This window comes from Myiozetetes cayanensis, unplaced genomic scaffold (genome assembly GCF_022539395.1).
Source record: "Myiozetetes cayanensis isolate MyiCay16 unplaced genomic scaffold, myiCay2020 scf28, whole genome shotgun sequence".
Taxonomy (NCBI): Eukaryota; Metazoa; Chordata; class Aves; order Passeriformes; family Tyrannidae; genus Myiozetetes; species Myiozetetes cayanensis.
This window is the reverse complement of record NW_026087499.1, coordinates 5,153,964-5,172,465: the sequence shown is the minus strand read 5'-3', so window position 1 is coordinate 5,172,465 and position 18,502 is coordinate 5,153,964. Positions and strand designations below refer to the sequence as shown.

The 18,502-nt window shown below is 54.8% G+C and overlaps 1 protein-coding gene across 1 annotated transcript; it reads right to left on the bottom strand.

The window, feature by feature from the left end:
• Nucleotides 1-1,172: 1,172 nt before the first annotated feature.
• On the bottom strand, nt 1,173-18,412 carry FHAD1 (forkhead associated phosphopeptide binding domain 1). Its single transcript, XM_050322323.1, is given in 29 exon segments — nt 1,173-1,446; nt 1,448-1,541; nt 1,543-1,559; nt 1,816-1,981; nt 2,281-2,501; nt 3,389-3,507; nt 3,789-3,924; nt 5,185-5,272; nt 5,643-5,802; nt 6,508-6,623; nt 7,022-7,103; nt 7,585-7,810; nt 7,985-8,074; nt 8,268-8,375; nt 9,237-9,374; nt 9,627-9,697; nt 10,069-10,264; nt 10,621-10,773; nt 11,086-11,169; nt 11,585-11,692; nt 12,109-12,213; nt 12,609-12,674; nt 13,465-13,595; nt 14,032-14,155; nt 14,545-14,775; nt 15,045-15,136; nt 16,166-16,436; nt 17,925-18,131; nt 18,317-18,412. Coding segments are annotated over 29 exon segments (3,726 nt in total). The 3' UTR covers nt 1,173-1,416.
• Between the last annotated feature and the right edge of the window lie 90 nt (nt 18,413-18,502).

The window sequence follows — 18,502 nt, the reverse complement described above, 5'->3', positions numbered from 1 at the left end:
GCGGGACTCATCCGTCCCCCGGTGGGATCACCACGGGATGATCTTTAGGGTCCCTTTCAACTCAAACCAGTCCGTGATCCCCCAGGGCCCCAGTGGCATCACCAGTAGGTCCCACTCCCCAGTGGGATTCACCCAGGGCCATCTTTAGAGTCTCTTCCAGCCCAAACCATCTCATAATTCCACAATTCCATAGGCTCCAAGCAGGGGAAGGGGCTTCTGCAGCCCCCAGTGCATCCACAGCACCTGTGCTCCTACCAGCTCCATCCATTCCCAACCCAGGGTGGGACAGGGAGGACACACAGACATGGAATGGCCCTACACCCCCAGAGGATGCTCACAGCAGCATCTTTAACCTCCATCAGGCAATCAAGGTCATGCCTCACCCCAAAATAAGCCCAGGCAGGCAGACAGGGAAGCATCCAGCTTCTCCCAGCATAGGGAGGGGGGAAACCAGGCCACATCGATGACTGGAGCCCCATGGCACCACCACTTCCATTAGGGATGGGCCGCTGTGCACCCCTGGGTGCTGCGCATGCCCCACAGCCCTGCATCAGCTTGCCACAGCCCTACCGTGCTGCTGCTTCCAGACCTTTTCATCCCATTAAAAAATAAAGACCAAAAAACCCCCAGTGGGCCTTTGCTCACATCCAAATTATCCTCGGTTGAAGTGAGGCAGAGGACTCGGCACACGGAGCGCTCCGAGCGATGCTGGGGCAGAGCGGCTGCAGGGACGGGGTGTGCTGGAGCTGCCTGTTCCCTGCAGGGAGACCCCGAAACACTGCTGCTCCCCAGAAACCAGGGTCTGCTCTCACCCTTGTTAACGACAAGAGGAGCAGGGGACCTCAGTTGATGGCAGCAGTGGGTGGTGAGGGACCCTGTGCCACCATCCCATCCCAACCCACGGGTACATCACTCTAATCTCCCCAGCTTGTCCTCATGCTGCTGCTGTACCAGCATGGCTGATATGGGTTCTCTTCTTTCCCCTTCCCATGTGGCAGCTCCAGTGTTCCTGGGGTGTTCCAGGAATTCTGGAATTCCATACCACATCATGCCTTATGATCCAGTTCCCCCAAGGCACCACAGGGACCGGAGGATACGGGAGTTGCAAGGGATATTTCAAGCTGTGTGTGCTCAAGGCCACTTCAGCCAAGGAAAGGACAGACCCCACACAATTGACTTCACATGTCATGGCTGTATTTACACACACAAATAAATACACACATGTATAGGTCAGGTTGTATCTTCGCCACCTCTCCCATTGCCATAAATCCCACCATGCTGTGTGGGACACAGACTGCTGGCAAATTAGGTCCTACACACTGCACTGTCACACCAGCATGCCCAAGAGCTACAGGACGCCAACAGGAGCTACTCAAAGTGTACCCACATCTCAAGCCAGCTCCACCATCACCAAGTTTACAGTGATGACTCGTTCCTACCACAGACCATCACCTGCTGCATGCCCCTGTGGTGCCTCTCTTGTGAGTTTCCCTTCTTGACAGCATCTGCCGTGTGCTCTTTGGCTCTTGGTTCGCCTGAGCCTCCTTCGTGGCTCCAGGCTGCAGAACAGAAACACATTGGACACAGATTTCACCCATGAGAGGTCCTGACATGGCCCAAACCCATCGCTACAGCTGCCTGCACCACCTCCAATTTTGGCAGGGCGGTGCTGCCACGATGCTGAGCTGGCTGAGCAGCAGGACCCTGCGACCTCCAGCCTCTTGGGATGGTCTGACCAACCACTCCACCTGTGCTTCCAGCATACTGCTGTACAAAGTGCAGGAGTTGGGTGTCACCTGCTCCTGCCCCGCTCACCTTGTGCCGTTTGGCCGCTCGCCGCAGCCTCTTCTCCCGCTCCAGCTGGAGCTGGGTCCTCTCCAGAGCCTCTCGCAGCAGAGCCTTCTCTTCTGCCTCCCTGTGGGCTTCATCTTCCAGGTTGGACATCTCCTCCTGGCACCTCCGCAGGGACGCTTGGTTCTGCCTGTGCAAACCAGGAGGGGGGATTCTGTCGGTCTGTCACCTGCCTCGACCCCCCCAGCGCCCAGCTGGGCCCTCCCATGCCTGCCCTGGTCCTGCTGACACTGTCCCTCCTCCCCAGATGATGCTGCTGCCGCCCCAGGCCCCAGCCACCCCAGACAAGGGAGTCTGCCAAGGCTTCCCCAGCTCTAACTCTGCTCAACCACATCAGGCCACACGAGGTACCAGCGCAGAAAACTGGGAGAACCTTTCCCCATTTCTCCTAACATTTCATTTTTATACCATGACCTTGCTTTTCCACACCTCAACTGCTCCATGCTTCCCTCGTAATCTTTTAGCATTTCTTCTTTCCTCTCCAGGCGATGCTGGAGGTTCCTGATCTTTTTGCACAGCAGCTCCAGGGCCTTCTGTCTCTGCAGCCCCGCTTCTTCCCTCTCCTCCCGAGGAAGGTGCTGCAGGGGCTGCATTCCCGACAGCTCCTTCATCTCCATCAGGCTTCCCAGAGCACCGATCACATCAAGGTACTGAGGGAAGAAGAGGGAATGCATTGTTTACCAGGTTTGCTGCATTCCATCACACTGCTCAGCCATCTGCTTTCCGTCTGCTCTCCTGAGGAGATGACAGTGTCCCAAGGAAAGTGGGTTCGTGTTCCATTCCCAGGTTATTGGGATTGGATTGTTTCCATTTCCAATGTGACCATTTCCCCTGCTGGATGTTTTCCTGCCCTTTTTGGAGGGAAGAGACCCCACCAGCTGCACTACTCACAGACCCCTCCTCTGGCAGCCCCCTCCATAGTGTCCCAGTGTCTCTTGCATCATCCACCTATGTTGGTGAAGGTCTTTGTTCTCACCTACCCTGCCTCTCCTTGTAGATCAGCCCTGAATGCCTGGGGGAACACCCCAAAGGCCTTCAGTGGAAAGGGAAGAATGATGTGCCGTGGCACATTCTGTGGTCCTGAGATGTCCTGGTAGACACCCAGTGTGCCCTGGACCATAAAATCATAGGACTTTTAAAGGTCATCCAATCCAACCCCCATGCCATGTCTTCAACTGGACCCCAGAGCAGTTCAGCCTCAGTGGTCCTGCACAGCCCTGCCAGTCACCCAGCTCTGAAATGCGTTCACAAACCTTCTGAACTCTACACCCACTGGGCACGGACACGCGCTCTACACACGATTTACCACGTCTGTCCCTGACGTACCATCTGCTCACCGAGGCCTGTCACCTCAGCCCTCTCCAAGCTCGCTGCCCTATTGGTGATCCTGAGGGAGCCCCCAATAGGAACATGGCCAGGAGCCTGCACAGACAGGGACAGACTTACTTAGCATCTCTGAAAGCCTCATTCTCTCTATTCCAGGGAATACTTTTCCAACTAAGCCACAGCAAGCACAGCCCCCAAACTGCTTCCTTACCTTGCCAGCCTTCAATTTTGTTCCTGATATGGGTGCAGGCTCCATCTCAAGCCCTGTGTGCTGGACTATCTCCTCTGGTAAGTCTTTCACCAGTGGCTCCAAACCCTTCTTCACAGCACCTGGAGGCAAACAGCCACCAAATTGTGATGCAACACACCATGGTTTCACACCTCAGCCACTTTGAGGCTGGCCAGCTTTTCTCAGCTTCCCTGGGAGGGTGTGAGGCCCTGGCACAGGTTGCCCAGAGAAGCTGTGGCTGCCCCATCCTTGGAAGTGTCCAAGGCCAGGTTGGATGGGGCTTGGAGCAACCTGGGCTAGTGGGTGGAATGGGATGAGCTTTAACGCCCCTTCCCACTGAAACCATTCCACGATTCTAACTGTTCCATGCTTCCCTGTTCACCTGAGCTCTGCCTCTTCTCCAGCATCTTTACTCTCTGCCGGAGCTCGGCCAGACCTTCCTTTTGGCGCTGGATCGTTTCCTCGTGCCTGAGGCCTCGGCACTTTGCACCGAGGTCAGCCAAGTCCAACGATGGCACCTGGAAGAAGCAGCCCCAGCTTGTTCTCACCCAGCCTGCAGCTGGCTCAGCCCAAGCTCAGCTTAAATCTGGCTTAAACACAGCCAGACACCGGTCACTTGGCACATGCCAAGAGCAAAGCCTAAGGAGTATCTCCATGGATTTGGAGGGATAAAAGGTACTCATCAGAGACCCCTTTCCTGCTCCACTGTGCCACAGTGAGGACATGGGCCCTGCAAATGTTCCAGAGAGCCAGGAGAGGGATAGTGCAATGTCTCTGAACAGCCATGCTGGCATTTTTCTCTTGCCCTTTCCACTACCACAGAGCACTTACCATCTACACACAAACACCAGTACACTTTCTAGACTGTGTTCCTACCCAGCCGTGGGCATTATTCTCTATTAAGTGACACCTGTGCACACAGACACGTGCACTGCCCTCTCCCAGCCCGGTGCAGACCCCTGCATTACGACAAACATCCAAAAATCTGTGGTGGGGCTGTCCCACCACCGCACTCCCTGTGCACAACTAACGATGGCTGCAGACTCCCAGTTCTGGGTCCAGCCACTGTCACACGCCACAGCTCTGCCGAACAGCACGACCAGCCCTCTGCCCTTCTTCCCCTCCTCATCCCGGTATGTGGAGCAGGACCGGCGATACCTCCCTCCCTCTCCCGTCAGCTGGCTGTGAGTCACCGCCGGCCCCCGCGCAGCCAGCCGGCCCCGCTGGCACGCTGCTGGCTGCCACCGTTCCTGCACAGAATGTACAGTTCCTGCAGTCCCTCCATCTGCCGCTGCCGCCACCTGCGAGTTCTTCCCTTTTCCAGCCACGGGGAAACCAAATAGGAGTTTGGCACAGGGGAATGAGGAGCGTTTCTTCCTGTCCTGTGCGATGAGCTGCCCCTGCTCCTGCACGTACCACCCCAGAACTGGTTCTGCATCACCTGTACAGCGTCGAGGGCTCCATAAGTTGGGAAAAGGAGGGAACGCTCGCATGTTGCCATCGCCTCTAATTGGCAATTAGCACAGCCATTAGCACACACAACCCTTTGCATGTTCCAAAGTGCTGTGCAAACATCAGCTCATTAAGCAGCATCAACGCCGGGGCTGCAGCGCGAGAACCCGGGACTCTCAGGCGGCACAGGCAGCCCTCGGCTTGGGGAATGTGGTGCTCCCACCCTCCTGCCAGCGTGGAGCAGAGAAAGGCACCATCAGTGCTCTCGGCAAACCCTCACCTCGGTGCCCTCCGCGGGGACTCACCCTCTGGGAGGCTTCCCCCGCCCGCACTGGTGTCCTGGGAGCATCCTCCGGCTTTTCCACTGTTTGTTGGGAAGCGTCCCTCAGCACATGGCAACGGGCTTGGGCTCGCCTGCGCCGGGACACAAGACATTGTGGGACGCCGTGGGGGATGGAACATGCCAAGAGCATGTTCTGTCACACGTTCCATGTGACCCGAACAGCTTGTGGAGAGCAGCACCCTGGGCACCCACTCATGACTACCACGGTGTGGGTGGGAACACTCGCTTAGTTACAAGTGACTTGGTTACACATCTGCTGGCACGAGCTCCACTAAACCCCCATTTCGGTTCCCATGGCAGTGGATATCAGTGCAATGGAGCTGAGCTCCATCCTGGTGCTCTCACATGTGCCTTTTGTTCTGGGGAGAGCCCTGAACACCATCAGCTGCCTGGGACCCGCAGAGTGGCATTGGTGGAACCTTGGGTCATGTCAGTGTGTACCTTAACTCTTCAGCTGCTGCTTTCAGGGATTGATCCTTCTCCTCCATGAGGCTGGACATGTGGGACAGCTTCTCCCTGAGCTGGTTCACTTCCTGCTCCCGGTGTTTCAGGCATCTCTGGTTCTTCTCCAGCTCCACCTTCTGCTCCTCGCTCAGCTCCCCTAAGTGCAAAACCAGCCTCGTGGGATGCTGGCTGACTCATCACCCAGTCCTGGGGGATCTGCAGCTGGCATTCATGGATACATCCCCTTTTTCCAGTTCACCCTCATGGAAGTTGGCAACAATAAGAGAGTTCATCCCCACAGAGCCCTGCCCTGCCCTTCACAGCTGCCCTCAGACCCTGGGCCATGCCAACAGGACATCCTGGTTTACTAAATCCCAGGGCAATTCCTTGTTGAGGCAATTTTCCTTCAGATTGGAGAGGAACAGATTGCCAGCATTTTCACACTTGCATCCTTTGACCTCTGCACGTTCCTCGTGGGCTCTGTCCCCACATTCACAGCCCTGCTCATGGAGGAAAGCCAGGCAAGGCTCTCCCAGTCCACTGGCTTGGGATACTTCCAGCTCCAAGGAGCTCACCAGTGTGATTTTGAGGAAGATGGTCTCAGTTTGTCCACCTGATCTTCCTTTGCTTATCTGCCTTGCTCACCATCACTGCCACTGCTTAGCCAAGGATGGGGAGAAATTCACCTTCCCAAAGGGAACAGGCTTGCCTGCTTTGCTCCCAGCAGGACAACAGCATTGCCAGAGGATGGTGACATCAGTTCCCCAAGTCCTGTGTGTGCCCACTGCACTGACACCACCCATCATCACTGCTTGGAGGAGGGCTGGGACAGTGACACAGCCACTCAGTGCACATCACCCACCTCTCATGTCCGACATCCTGGCCCTGCTTTCCGACAGCTCCCTGGTGAGCCTGCCAATGAAGGCCTCCTTTTCCAGGAGCAGGTTCTGAGCCACTGCCAGCTCCTCCCGCAGTTTCCTGGGAAAGAGCAGAGCAAATCTCACAGCTCATGGGAGGCCTCATTTCACAGAGTACACACACACACCTTCCTACACTGCATCTTCTGATGAACACTCACACGTTCCTTTTTTCCCTGCCTTTTGCTCCCCTGAGGTCACCCTGTGGAGTGGGTCTGGCCACCCTGCCTGCTCTTACCTGGAGCCATCTGGATGGGATGGCACATCCTCGTGTGCTGTTTGGCATCACTTGGATGCTCCATGCCCTTAGGAACACCTCTGCCTAGCAAAGGGACTAAAAGAGTCCCATCCCAGACTAAAAAGATCTTGGGACAAGTCTCCTTGGACTTCCTTAGGGTCTCACAGTGGTCCCTGCTTTTCTCCAAGCCTCTCTGACCACCACCAGCGAGAGCTGCTCACCCCAGACAAATGTGTGACTCCATGGCAGGACAAACCTCCAGCTGAGCTCCCGATCCTGACTTGTGGGCACCACGCTGAGTTCCTACAGGACACAAGAAAAAAGGCCCACCACTTCTTTGTAACACTTGCACACTTGTTCTGCTGCTTCTGCAACACAATCCTTTCCTTCATGGCAACTTCAAGGACTGAGGGCTCTCTTTGAGAAATCCATGTCTCTTAGAGCCCACTTCCAGCAGGGCTTGGACAGTTCCCAACATCCCGTCTGGCTTGGGATCTCTTCTGCCTAGGTGCTGCCCAAAGTGCTCCAGTCTTGTTGTTTTAGAGGGTAAAGAGTCCTTTTCCAGTGGCAAAGCCCTTTTTACCAACAGTTCTTCAAACCCACCAAACAATGAAATGGCTTCTGCAGGGACTCATGGACCTTGTCCTGCACGTGGGCAAAGCTCCATCCAACATCCTACCCAACACTTTCCACAGCAGCAGATTCACTACTCCCTCTCCACAAACACTCCACGTTAACCCAGCAGGTTCCTGGGACAGGTGCATCCCATACAACCCTTACCTACCTTCCATTTTTTCCACAAGTGCTGCCTTTTCCTCCTCCAGCACCTTCTGCTCCTGCGTGGCCTCCAGCAGCCTGCCCTCTAAAGCCACGATGGTCAGGGAATGCTGCTTGCTTTGCTCCCTGTATCCTGCTATTTCTTCCTGCAGTTTCTGCCCCTGTAGCTCCTTTTCCTCCTGGAGAGCCCTGAGCTGCTCGTCCTGTACCAGCACCTGCTGCTGTAACGACACCTGGGAAACAAGATGTGGGAGAATGGCTGGAGGAGCTGATGGTTTCCTTTGGGATCACCATCAGCATCACCTCTCCTGGCCAGCTGTTGGAAGGACGGAGGGAAGGGAAGGATTTCAGGGATGGGGGAACCCTTCTTCACCAACACTGTGCCCTCCACCTGCACACACAGGTACCTCTCGGGCAGTGGTTTCCTCCAGCTCACGCAAAGCTTCTTTCAGTTTGCCCTCTATCACCTCCTGCTTCTCTGCCTTCCTTGCTGTTGCCTACAGGATGAAATTAGCAGTAATTAAGCTAGCCAGGAATCCCCCTTTCTCTCTGCAGATATGCATCTCTGTGTATTTGAGGAGGAAAACCCCTAGTCCACTGATTTGGGCCCTTGGAGCACCAAATTACAGCACAGATTGCCCATTTCTTCACTCCAAGGGTGAGCTGTTCTGCTTCACTTCCCATGCTCACCTCAGCCATGCTTCTCAGGTGACTTTCCAGCTCTTGGATCTTCCTCTGCTCTTCCTCCACACGTTTCTCACACTTGTCCTTCTCCTCGGCGAGAGCGCTTTCCAGAACCTGGGAATTGATAGACCACAGAACAGAAAAAAATCATGGCCTTAGGAAAAAGACCTCAGCTCCAAGGAGGAAAGCAGCAGGGAGGGTCACTGCTCCAGAGCAGGGGCAGGTGATGGGAGAAAAGCTTGGCAGGACCCGAGGTGACTCAGTGAGGGAGTGGATGGGAGCACCTGGGGAAAGGTACAACCAAGAGACCAGGGAGGAGCTGCTTGGCTGCTCCTTTGCCTGAGTCCTTAGAAAAATCAACACCAGGAAACCACCATTCCCGAGGCACCAGACACAGAAACACAGTAGAAAACTGTGTTACAAGGCCACCATGACCTGCTGTCCCCACCACAACACAGGCATGGCAAAACACCAGCTTGCACCCTCACTAACACTGCATCCCACACCAGAGCCACCAGCACTGTGGCCTGGGCTTTCCTGGGATGGAGGGAGACTGCTGGTCCCTGCTTCACAGGGATATCCTTTTCCAGCTAAAACAGACCCAGACAGGAGCTCAGCACGGGGAGGGAGGGAGCAGAGGGCTTGAGAGGAAGCCATGCAGTGTTTCCCTAAGCTCACACATGGGAAAGATGCTCCTTGCTTTCCCCTTTCTCCCAGGGACTGACTGGCACCCGTGCATCCTGTTACCCTCAGGTGCTTCCCAGTGCCACCATGGATGCTTTGGGGGTGTTTACATCACCTGCATCCACACAGGGGGATATTCTATATCCTCCTGGGATCCCATAAAGCTCTTAGCACTGCACCCAGACAGTTCAAAGCTAGAGATTCCTCCTTCTAATAACCAACACTCTTACAGACACCCGTTTTTCCTGCATATAACATTCCCTTTCCAAACCACCAACCATATCACTGTACCTCTTTGTTCTCCTTGTCCTTTTCCAGGATAATTTGCTGGATTTTTATCTCCAAGTCTTGCTCATGTTTTGCTTCCAGCTCCTTTTTGTTCTCCTGCAGCATCTCTGCCTGCGACTGCTGGAGCTTCTCTAATTGCTCCTGCAGGGAGACACCGAGGTATTAAAGGAAGTGTGTCAGCAGCAGGGGAAGAAATAAACCTCCTGTGAACATTCACTCACAAACAATTCCCAAAAGGGTCTCCTTTCCCCTGCATTTCCTGCAGACCCAGGAACCTTGGCTACTGCACATCCCCAGTCCAGGCCCCACACTGGCTCACTTGGGATTACCACCGTGTTTAACCACAGGAAGATTCCAAATGTACATGGTTCATGTACATAAATATTTCTTTACCTGCAACAGCTGATTCCTCTGTGCCATTTCCTGACTCTTTCCCAGCAAGCTCCTGAAGGCAGCCAACAACCCTGCAGAAGTCAACACAACCTCGCTGTGTGGGGTGCTCACACAGCATATGAGGGATACTAGGGAAAACTTCTTCATGGAAAGGATGGTCAGGCATTGGAACAAGGTGCCTGGGGCAGTGGTGGAGTCACCATCCCTGGAAGTGTTCAAAAGGTGTGTGGATGTGGCACTTGGGAACCTGGCTGAGTGCTGGCCCTGGCAGTGCTGGGTTAATGGTTGGACTCGATGACCTTGGAGGTATTTTCCAGCCTTAAAAATTCTGTGATTTTCTCCACAAGGAGCAGCTCGGGCTGGATTTTCTCCTCTGTCTCTGGCTCGCCAGGACAACCCACCTGGTGCAGGTGTTCCCAGGGATGCCCAGAAGGACACAGACCTTGGCCAGAGGTGCACAGGTCCATCCCTGCACTGGCCAGGAGCTGCTCCAGGTCCTGCAGCCAGGAGAGGGGGACACTTGCCATGTCCACCACTGCTGTCCTGATGGCTGAGATGGGGGGATCCAGGGACGCCACCTCCAGTTGCTCCAGCTCCCCTCGCAGGCTGGCGCTGCTGCAGGAGCTCCTCAGGCAAGCCTGGAAAAATATGGAACCATTGGGGAATGAGCCATTCTCCACAGCTTTCAGGGACTTGGCAAATGACACAACCTCTCTGAACATCTCAGGCCAGGTTGGACAGGGCTTGGAGCAACCTGGTCTAGTGAAAGGTGTCCCCACCCATGGCAGGGGGTGCAATGAAATGAGCTTTAAGGTCTCTTCCAGCCCAAACCATTCTCAGATTCTATGACAAACTGCTGGGAACAGCCACTTGAATGCTTTGGGATGACACTTTGCTCCAGGGGCTGTCTCTCTAACCTATCCTCAGACCAACAAAATGCCCTGTGCCACCATCTCCCAACTGCCACTGGGTCCTCGGTATTTAAAGGACTGACCTGGAGCCCCCACAGGGAGTTCTTGAGCACCTCAGTGTTTGCAGACACCTCCTTCTCCTTCGTGAGCCTGGAGCTTAACTCGTCCTGCAGACACTTCTCCCTCTCATGGCTCTGCTGGTTCTCATCACAGATCTGCCTGACCCTCTCTATCACCTGGCAAAGGTGGAGAAGAGGAGAATAAGGCACAATATTCATACCCTTTTCCAGCTGAGGGACCATGGATGGTTTCAGTGACAATCAATCAAGACTTGCTGCAAACTGGCAGCCCCGTCAGGCCCCTGGGCTTGTCCCTGCTGCAGCCCATGACTCCATCCAAGCTTTGGGACACAGACTGTGTCTCTCTCACATCATGGAGCAGTGCCATTAACCTGGGACAGCCACAGAGCAGGCACTGTGGCTGTTCTGCAGCATCTGCCTTGAGCTGCACCGGGTGTTGGAGGCACCATGAGCTGGCATCCAACTCACCTGCTGCTCCGTTATGGATTTCCCTGTGCTGCCTGCTGCTGATGGAGAACAGACTTGCATCACTTGGGTCTTGAAGGACTCCAGCTGCAGCAAGGATTGACGTAGGAAAACAAACATCACTGATCACTGAGCATAACTGATCATCTCTGATGATAATTGATCATCGATATCTAGCAGGGTGTTGCTCTGCAAAGGGCTGTCCCTGCCAGAGCAGCATTACCCAGGCATGGAGGAGGGTTTGTGTGGGTCCCAGACAGCTTAACTAAGATTATAGAATCCTTTTTTTTTATCCTGTTAAACTGCTCCATCATCTATGCTGCCCACACAAATCCTGTGGATAAGCCTTTTATACTTCACCTGACGACAAGTCCCCTGCCAGGCTTTGGCGCTCAGGACTCTGCGCTTTTGTTTCCTGCACCACATCCTCCCCCATGGGAAGCCCAGTCCCTGTGCTGCCCGTGGTCCCAGGGGTGATGCTCCCACCCCTGCCCATCCCTACCTGCTCCCCTGCCCGCCGCAGGTCCGCTCGCAGCAGCCGCTCCCTGCGCCCCATCTCCCGCAGCTGCCCCGCCTGCCGGGCACAGGCTGCCTCCAGCTCCTCCTCCACCTGCAACCAGCGGAGCATTGGCACCTCAGGGTGACCATCTGAAAACTCCAAAGGTACCTTTGGAACGCCAGGAGGCAGGCAGCAATCCTGTCGCAGGGGTGGGACTGCAGCGTCGGACCTTTCGTGGCACTTTTTGCCTGGGACATTGTCCATCCTTGACTTCCTCACCCAACACCCACACAGGGCACTCTGCTGTCTGAATTATTTCTTCCTCTCTCGGTGTCCATGGCAGAAATTTGGACCTTCTGCCTGCACAGGACTCCCTGCCTGTACTCCTGACCCAGGAGCCTGCTCTCTTGGGACTTGCTGGTCCTCATCCCACCCACCTTTCACCCCTGTCAGGTGGCTGAGAGACCTGCCATGGGCTCACCAGGACACACCTGGCCTCCCTGTGTCCCCCTCAGCTGGCTACTTACCTTGGCTTTCTCAGCCAGCTGCTTTTGGACGGCCTCCTGCTTGGCACAATGCTTCTGGATTTCCATCTGCAGCCCCTCCAGGTCCCGTTCCAGCTCCCCAATGCGCTGCAAGAGCATGGGGAGGGTGGGGTCTCACCAGAGGAACTGGGCATTGCCTCTCCAGAAAACTTCCACCCACAAACAAGGTGTTTTCCCCCTCTAATCCACTTTGCTTACCCTGGAATTCCCTTCCAACCTGTATTTACTATGATTCTGTCAGCTTACCAGCAGAATTCCAACCTGATTTCTGGTCACATCCCCCCTGCCTGGTAACACAGCATCACAAATCCTATGGAGTTTACACTTCCCTGGGTGTTTAGTCCCATTATGCGCCTTCCAGTGCACGAGCTGAATTCCAAACAACTCCCTTACAATGCCCAGCTAATTATTCCCTGGCTGATGCATTCCTGCAGCCACTGCTTAGCCCTGTGCTCCATCACCCCAAAAAACTTTCAACTCACATTTCGACAGCTGATTATTTCTTGCTCTCCAAGCTCGCGCTTCGTTTCCTCTTTAATTCTCGAGCACTAGGAGGAATGGCAACCAAGGAAAATATCCATCAGAGCAGCAGATACCATCGCTCCTGCTGTGAATGGAACACTGGCAGAGGCTGCCCAGGGCAGTGGTGGAGTTGCCACCCCTGGAGGGATTTATAAGAGGTGCAGAGGTGGCACGTGGGGACACGGGTTAGCGGTGGCCTTGGCAGTGCTGGGGAATGGTTGGACTCAATGATCTTAGAGGTTATTTCCAAGCTCAGCGATTCTGTGGTTCCCAGGCAACCCCTGGCAATCCCATAGAGCCTGTGCAGCCTCTGCCCCTTATCACACTGATCATCAGCTGAGGAGGAGCTGCACGTACAGAGGGACAACCTGCTGCACAAGCCACTTTCTTTAAGGGAAAATCCCGGCCCAGCCCACAGGGAGCCCCATCCCCCCAGGATGGGGTTTCCATGGCTCCTCAGGAGGATCTTGGCATGAGAGCTTTGTGTGTACAAACAGCTCCTGTGCTCACAGGAATCCAGGGCACACGGTGATGCTGAGGGAGGAGGGAGGTCCAGCTGGGGAGGGGGACCCTGATCCGTGGGCATCACCCTGATGTGACCATGGGACCGTCACCACCACGTCCCAGTGGGACAGTCGTGTGACTCCTGTTTGTGTGCAGCCAGGACTCACCTCGGGACCCCCCAACAAACAACCATCCACATACAGCTGCTACAGTCCTCACAAGGGAGAAGCACAACTCTTCTCCACCTGCTTTCCCACCTTAACCCCTGTGTGAGACCATGAATTACTGAGGCCCCTCGTTAGTCCTGCCAACCTTGGCAGAAACAACTGCCAGCTGGTTGCCCTTCTCTCGATTTTCCTTCTTCAGTTTTTCAATCTCTTGCTGGAGTTGCTGGATTTTCTGCTCCTTTTGCAGGACCTCCCTTTGCAGGCTGCTCACCAGGCCTGGGAAAAACAACTCTGGTGAGAGGTTACACAAGTGCAACATTTAGATGAAATATTGTGAAGAAATTCTTCCCTGGTGAGAGGTTACACAAGTGCAACATTTAGATGAAATATTGTGAAGAAATTCTTCCCTGGTGAGGGTAGTGAGGCCCTGGCACAGGTTGCCCAGAGAAGTTGTAGCTGCTCCATCCCTGGAAGTGTCCAAGGCCAGGTTGAATGGGGCTTAGAGCAACTGGGTTAGTGGAAGGCGTCCCTGTCTATGGCAGGGGGTAGGAACAAAATGTTCTTTAAGGTCCCTTCTCAGCCAAACCATTCCAGGAATTTATGATTTCTACAAGCCACTACAAATCTGGATAGCTTGGCCAGTGTTCACTTTTATCCAGAACCAGTCCCAAACTGCTTCATGCCCTGACCCAGAGCTCCAGGGACACAATACCTGCAGTCAAAGCCTGGTCCCTCTTCAGCTTCTCGCTTTCTCTCCGGAGCCTCCCAATTTCCAGGTCTCTTTCATAGAGGGAATGGCTGAAAACCTGGCTCGAGCCTTTCTGCAGGTCACTGATCTGCAAAACACAGATTCACTGTGTTCCTCACCCAATCACTCACTGACCCTGCCACAGCCCCTTCAGAGAGGGAAATCTGGCACATCCAGGTCCTGGTTTGATGGGATTGCTCTTTAGCATCTTTGACTAACTCTCAGCAGTCATTGCTTCAAATAGCACCACCTTAAATGTGCTTTGGCTGTTCCTGATGACATCCTAATGCCAGAGGCATGGAGGAGGAAGGAAGGAAAAAAAGAAGGAATAAAAAAGAAAAAAGGGAAGGAAAAACCCACCTCCCTCATTTTCCTTGGTTTCAGACATGGGACCTGCTTTCCCCCACCTTTGTTACGTTACAAACTTGTACCAGAGAGGTGTTTTCCCTGCTTGGTGCTTATGGAAGCATCCGGTACCTGTTCCCTCAGGGCTTTGATCTCCTCTGTTTTGGCTCCCAGCTCTTGGTTGAAGGCCAGCAGCTTCTGGGTCAGCTCAACCTCGTTCCTCGCCGCCGCCTGGGCCAGTTTCTTTGCCATGGCCGCGACCTCCTCCTGCAGATCTCTTATCACCACGTCTTTGCGCTTTGACTCTGTTTCCAAACCAGACAGGTGACCCATTTCCTGCTCCAGCTGCAGCAGCTTCTCACCCTGAGGGCAGATTGCAGGTGCCATTGGCCAGTCTGCAGCTGCTCCTGCCCAGGGACACCAGCTCATGGCCATCAGTGTGGGACCTGCTCACCCTGGCCCCCCACATCCCCCAGCCACCCACTGTCCCCATCCTCCACTGCAGACCCCTTGGGAGGCACCCCACACCCTGCTGGGACTCCTAGTGGGGCACAAGGCCATTTGGCAGGGTTCTCCTGCTCTGCCAAGGCCCAGGACAGGGATGGCATTCCTCAATCCCGCCCCAGCATCACCTTCTCCTGCTGGAGGAGATCCTTGTTGTGAGTCCCCAGGGAAGGGGCTCCCCCCACGCTGCTTGCACAATCACCTGAGGAGCTGGTTGAGACTGGAAGAAACAACAAAAACAGCAGCAGTAAATATCAGCATGAGAGGTGGTTGCAGGCAAGCAGAAACGCTCCCTGCAGCATCCTTTGTCCCAAAACTACTCCAAGGAAGTGGCCACTGTTCAGGGCATGAGCTCAGTTCACAACCAGCGGGAAACAACCTATTTGGCACTAAAATGACACAGCATGAACAGTCTGCACAACAGAGAGGAATAATTCACCTCTGGGAACCAGAAAAGCCTCTGAGCAGCAGAGAAACAGCAGAGAAAGGCTCCTCTGCTTTTCCAGCACTGCCCAGCACTGCAGAAAGCTGTGCATTTTTGTCATGGGGATCCTTTTGGCTTTGTTCCCCAAAAATCAGAGGGGTATGTGCCTACCCCTTTGCCCTCACTGTGGTTTCCAGTTCAGCCACTGCTGGGACTGCACAGTGCTGCCCCTGCTCTGTATTTTGGCACCCTACTATTGACTTTGTGTTGCTTATGACTCCAAAAAACCCAGCCCCACACAGGAAAACCACAGCATCGTGCATCAGGCCACAACATTAATGTCAGAAGTCATGTTCTCCAGCTATTCTATTGTCCCAAACCCTCACCTGTGCCTTGCTGCTATCACATACTTTATTTCCAGAGGCATATCAGCTATGGATATGCTTTAAAGTTCCTGCACTTGAGGCAGCCACTTCAAAGGAGGAAAAAACACCACTTCAAACAGGAGTCAGGAATAGGTACATGAGTCACTGGTGCAGATAAAATCAGTCATCGCTCTTCAGGGTCACACACCAGGAAAAAGAAAGAGGAAACATCCCTCTGCAAGGGCAACAGCATTCCCTTTGGGGTGTCACGGCTCATTTCTTCCCTGACCCCAATGCCACCCAGGACCACACATGGTCTCTGATCAGCTCCGCTGGACACGGACTCACAGCTGGTTGCTCAACACTCATCACTTCTCCACTCCAACCAACTCCACTCGGTGCCAGGTTGCTCTGTGAGGACACCAGGATACAAATGTTTGGGTGTGGGATCGTGGATTACCTGCCCTCACCGCAGAGGTCCTGCTGAAGGTGTCCAGAGAGGCAGCGCTGGCCACGCTCCTGCCCCAGGCGCTCAGGGGTCTCCTCAGCAGCGGTGGATGGGGCTGGTGGGTGGGGGCTCCACGAGTCCCACTGCCTGGAGAGCCAGGGGGATGCTGCCACTGCAGCAAGGGCAGGCGGGGAGGAGACACAGGAGCTGAGGGTTTGGGCTCTGCAACCACCTGGAGCTGCCCCGTCCACCCTGTGCGGCGTTTCAAGGGGGGATGGGACATCTACGAGGGGAAAAGACCACGTTATCAGCAAGGATTTTAGCCCTGGATTCACGTGCACCGTGCCACAAAAAACCCAGGCACAGATCTCAGTGGAAGCAGGGTTTTAGTCCTTTCCCATTTCCATTGCCCAAGGATAGGATTTTAATCAGGGCATTCAGACTCGTTGCTGAAGCAGGAGGAAATCATTGGGGTTTGCTGCTTTTTGAGCTTTTCCCTCTCCATCTGACTGCCCTAATTCTGCACATCATTTGCACGATTCAGAGGTGCTCCTTTCCCAGCTCTCCTGGCTCACACATGATCCTACCCCATCGTTTCTCCCATTCACCCCACCTGAACCAAAGCCCCTCGCTGTGCTCCTGCCTTCCCATCACATTTATCAGACCTTATGCTGGGCATGTCACACCCAAATTTAGGACACTAGCTGTTCTCCTGATCTTTCCAGTACCTTGAGGACAAGCCACTGTCAAGGTCTCAGTTACAGGGGCTGCACTAAACATTTACCAACATGGCATTGGACCTGGCCTGGATGTGGGCCCTCCAACACCTGGCTGTTTAACAGAGCCCATACCCCCAGTGAGTGCTCCCTGCCACTCCAGCACCTTCCCTTCTCCTGGAGCACATCCAAGCCTTGTTGCTCTTGCTTACACTGGGATTCCACCAAAGCCTTCCACTGTCCCTGTCTTGGCACTTGTCCTGCGCTTCGAGGCACGGCAGGATGCGATTCCCAGCCGGGTGCTGCTCCTCTGTACAACGTGTTCCTCTAAGACTCCAGGGGAGTGATCCCTCCCTCTGTCAGACACCTCACAGCGTGCAACTCCGAGGTGGTTCCTTCCCTGCAGTCAGCAGGGTCAGGCTTCAAAGCTGCTCCTCCAAAGGAGGATCAGAGAGCCCCGAGTAAGGAAAAGGCACCCCACGGGCATTCTCTGCACTGCTGTGCAAACCCTGCCTTTGGGAATTCAGCTGCTCACTGCTCCAGCAGGGTCTGGCTTTACCCCACCAGCATCTTGGACTCTTCAATAATGAAAATGATATTGAAACTTATCCGTTCCTCTAGGTTTGATGTAAACCCCAACTTCCCTCTCAGTAAGTGGCTTGGGAGGAAACACAAAATGCAAATAGAGGAAAAGCACATTTTCCAGTTTTACCTTTGCTTATGCACCGTTGTCCCCTGATTTTTCATTTCCCTACCGAACCGCCCGAGTTTCTTCAGCAGAGGGAGCTCCAGCTTTTCATTTCCCCCCCCTCGCCTTTTCCTCTGGATTGCCCAGACCTGGGATCCTCTTCCTGCTCCCGGAGCCTTCCCTGGGCAGCACCACTCACCCACCCTCCCACTCACCCTTCCTTGGCAACTTCCCCTGGACATCCCCATCCACCTTTCCCTGGGCACCTTTCCTCGGGCAGTAGAACCCACTCACCCTTCCCTGGGATCACCAAGCACTCCATCCCTTCCTGGGCACCCTTCCCAGGGCAGTCCCCTCCAAGCCTCACCTGGGCAGCCCCATCCAGCACCAGCTCGAAGGCGGCTCCCGCGGTGCCGAAGCGCAGGATATCCCCCGGCCTCACCCTCACGGCCGCATTCTGGACCTGGCAGCTGTTGACAAAGGTGCCGTGGGGGGAGTTGAAGTCCTGGAGGACGAAGCTGTTGTCCGAGGCGGAGAATTCCAGGGCTGCGTGACGATCTGCTACACCTGCGGACTGGGAGCGGGCAGTGGGCAAGGCAGGGAACGCTGCTGGACGCGGCTCCGGGTTCGTCCCTGCTTCGCCAAGCCCCTTTTCTGGCCACAAATCCCACCACGCTTTGCACGGAGGACTCAAGCAGATCCTCCTCCCTGCATCCAAACCACCCTCTGTTTTAGGATGGCCAGCTGCCCCGCCCCTACCTGCAGGACGATGTCGGCCCCTCCGTGGCTCCCGATGGTCGTGGTGTGGGGTTTCAGCTGGAAACACCCCTCGGAGCTCTTTAGAAAGGCTCGCATTGCCCAGCCCCCAAACCTGCAAGGCTTTCCCCCCAAAAAACCCAACTCCTCACTCAGCAACCCCCCACCCAACACACAACCTGAGCCACG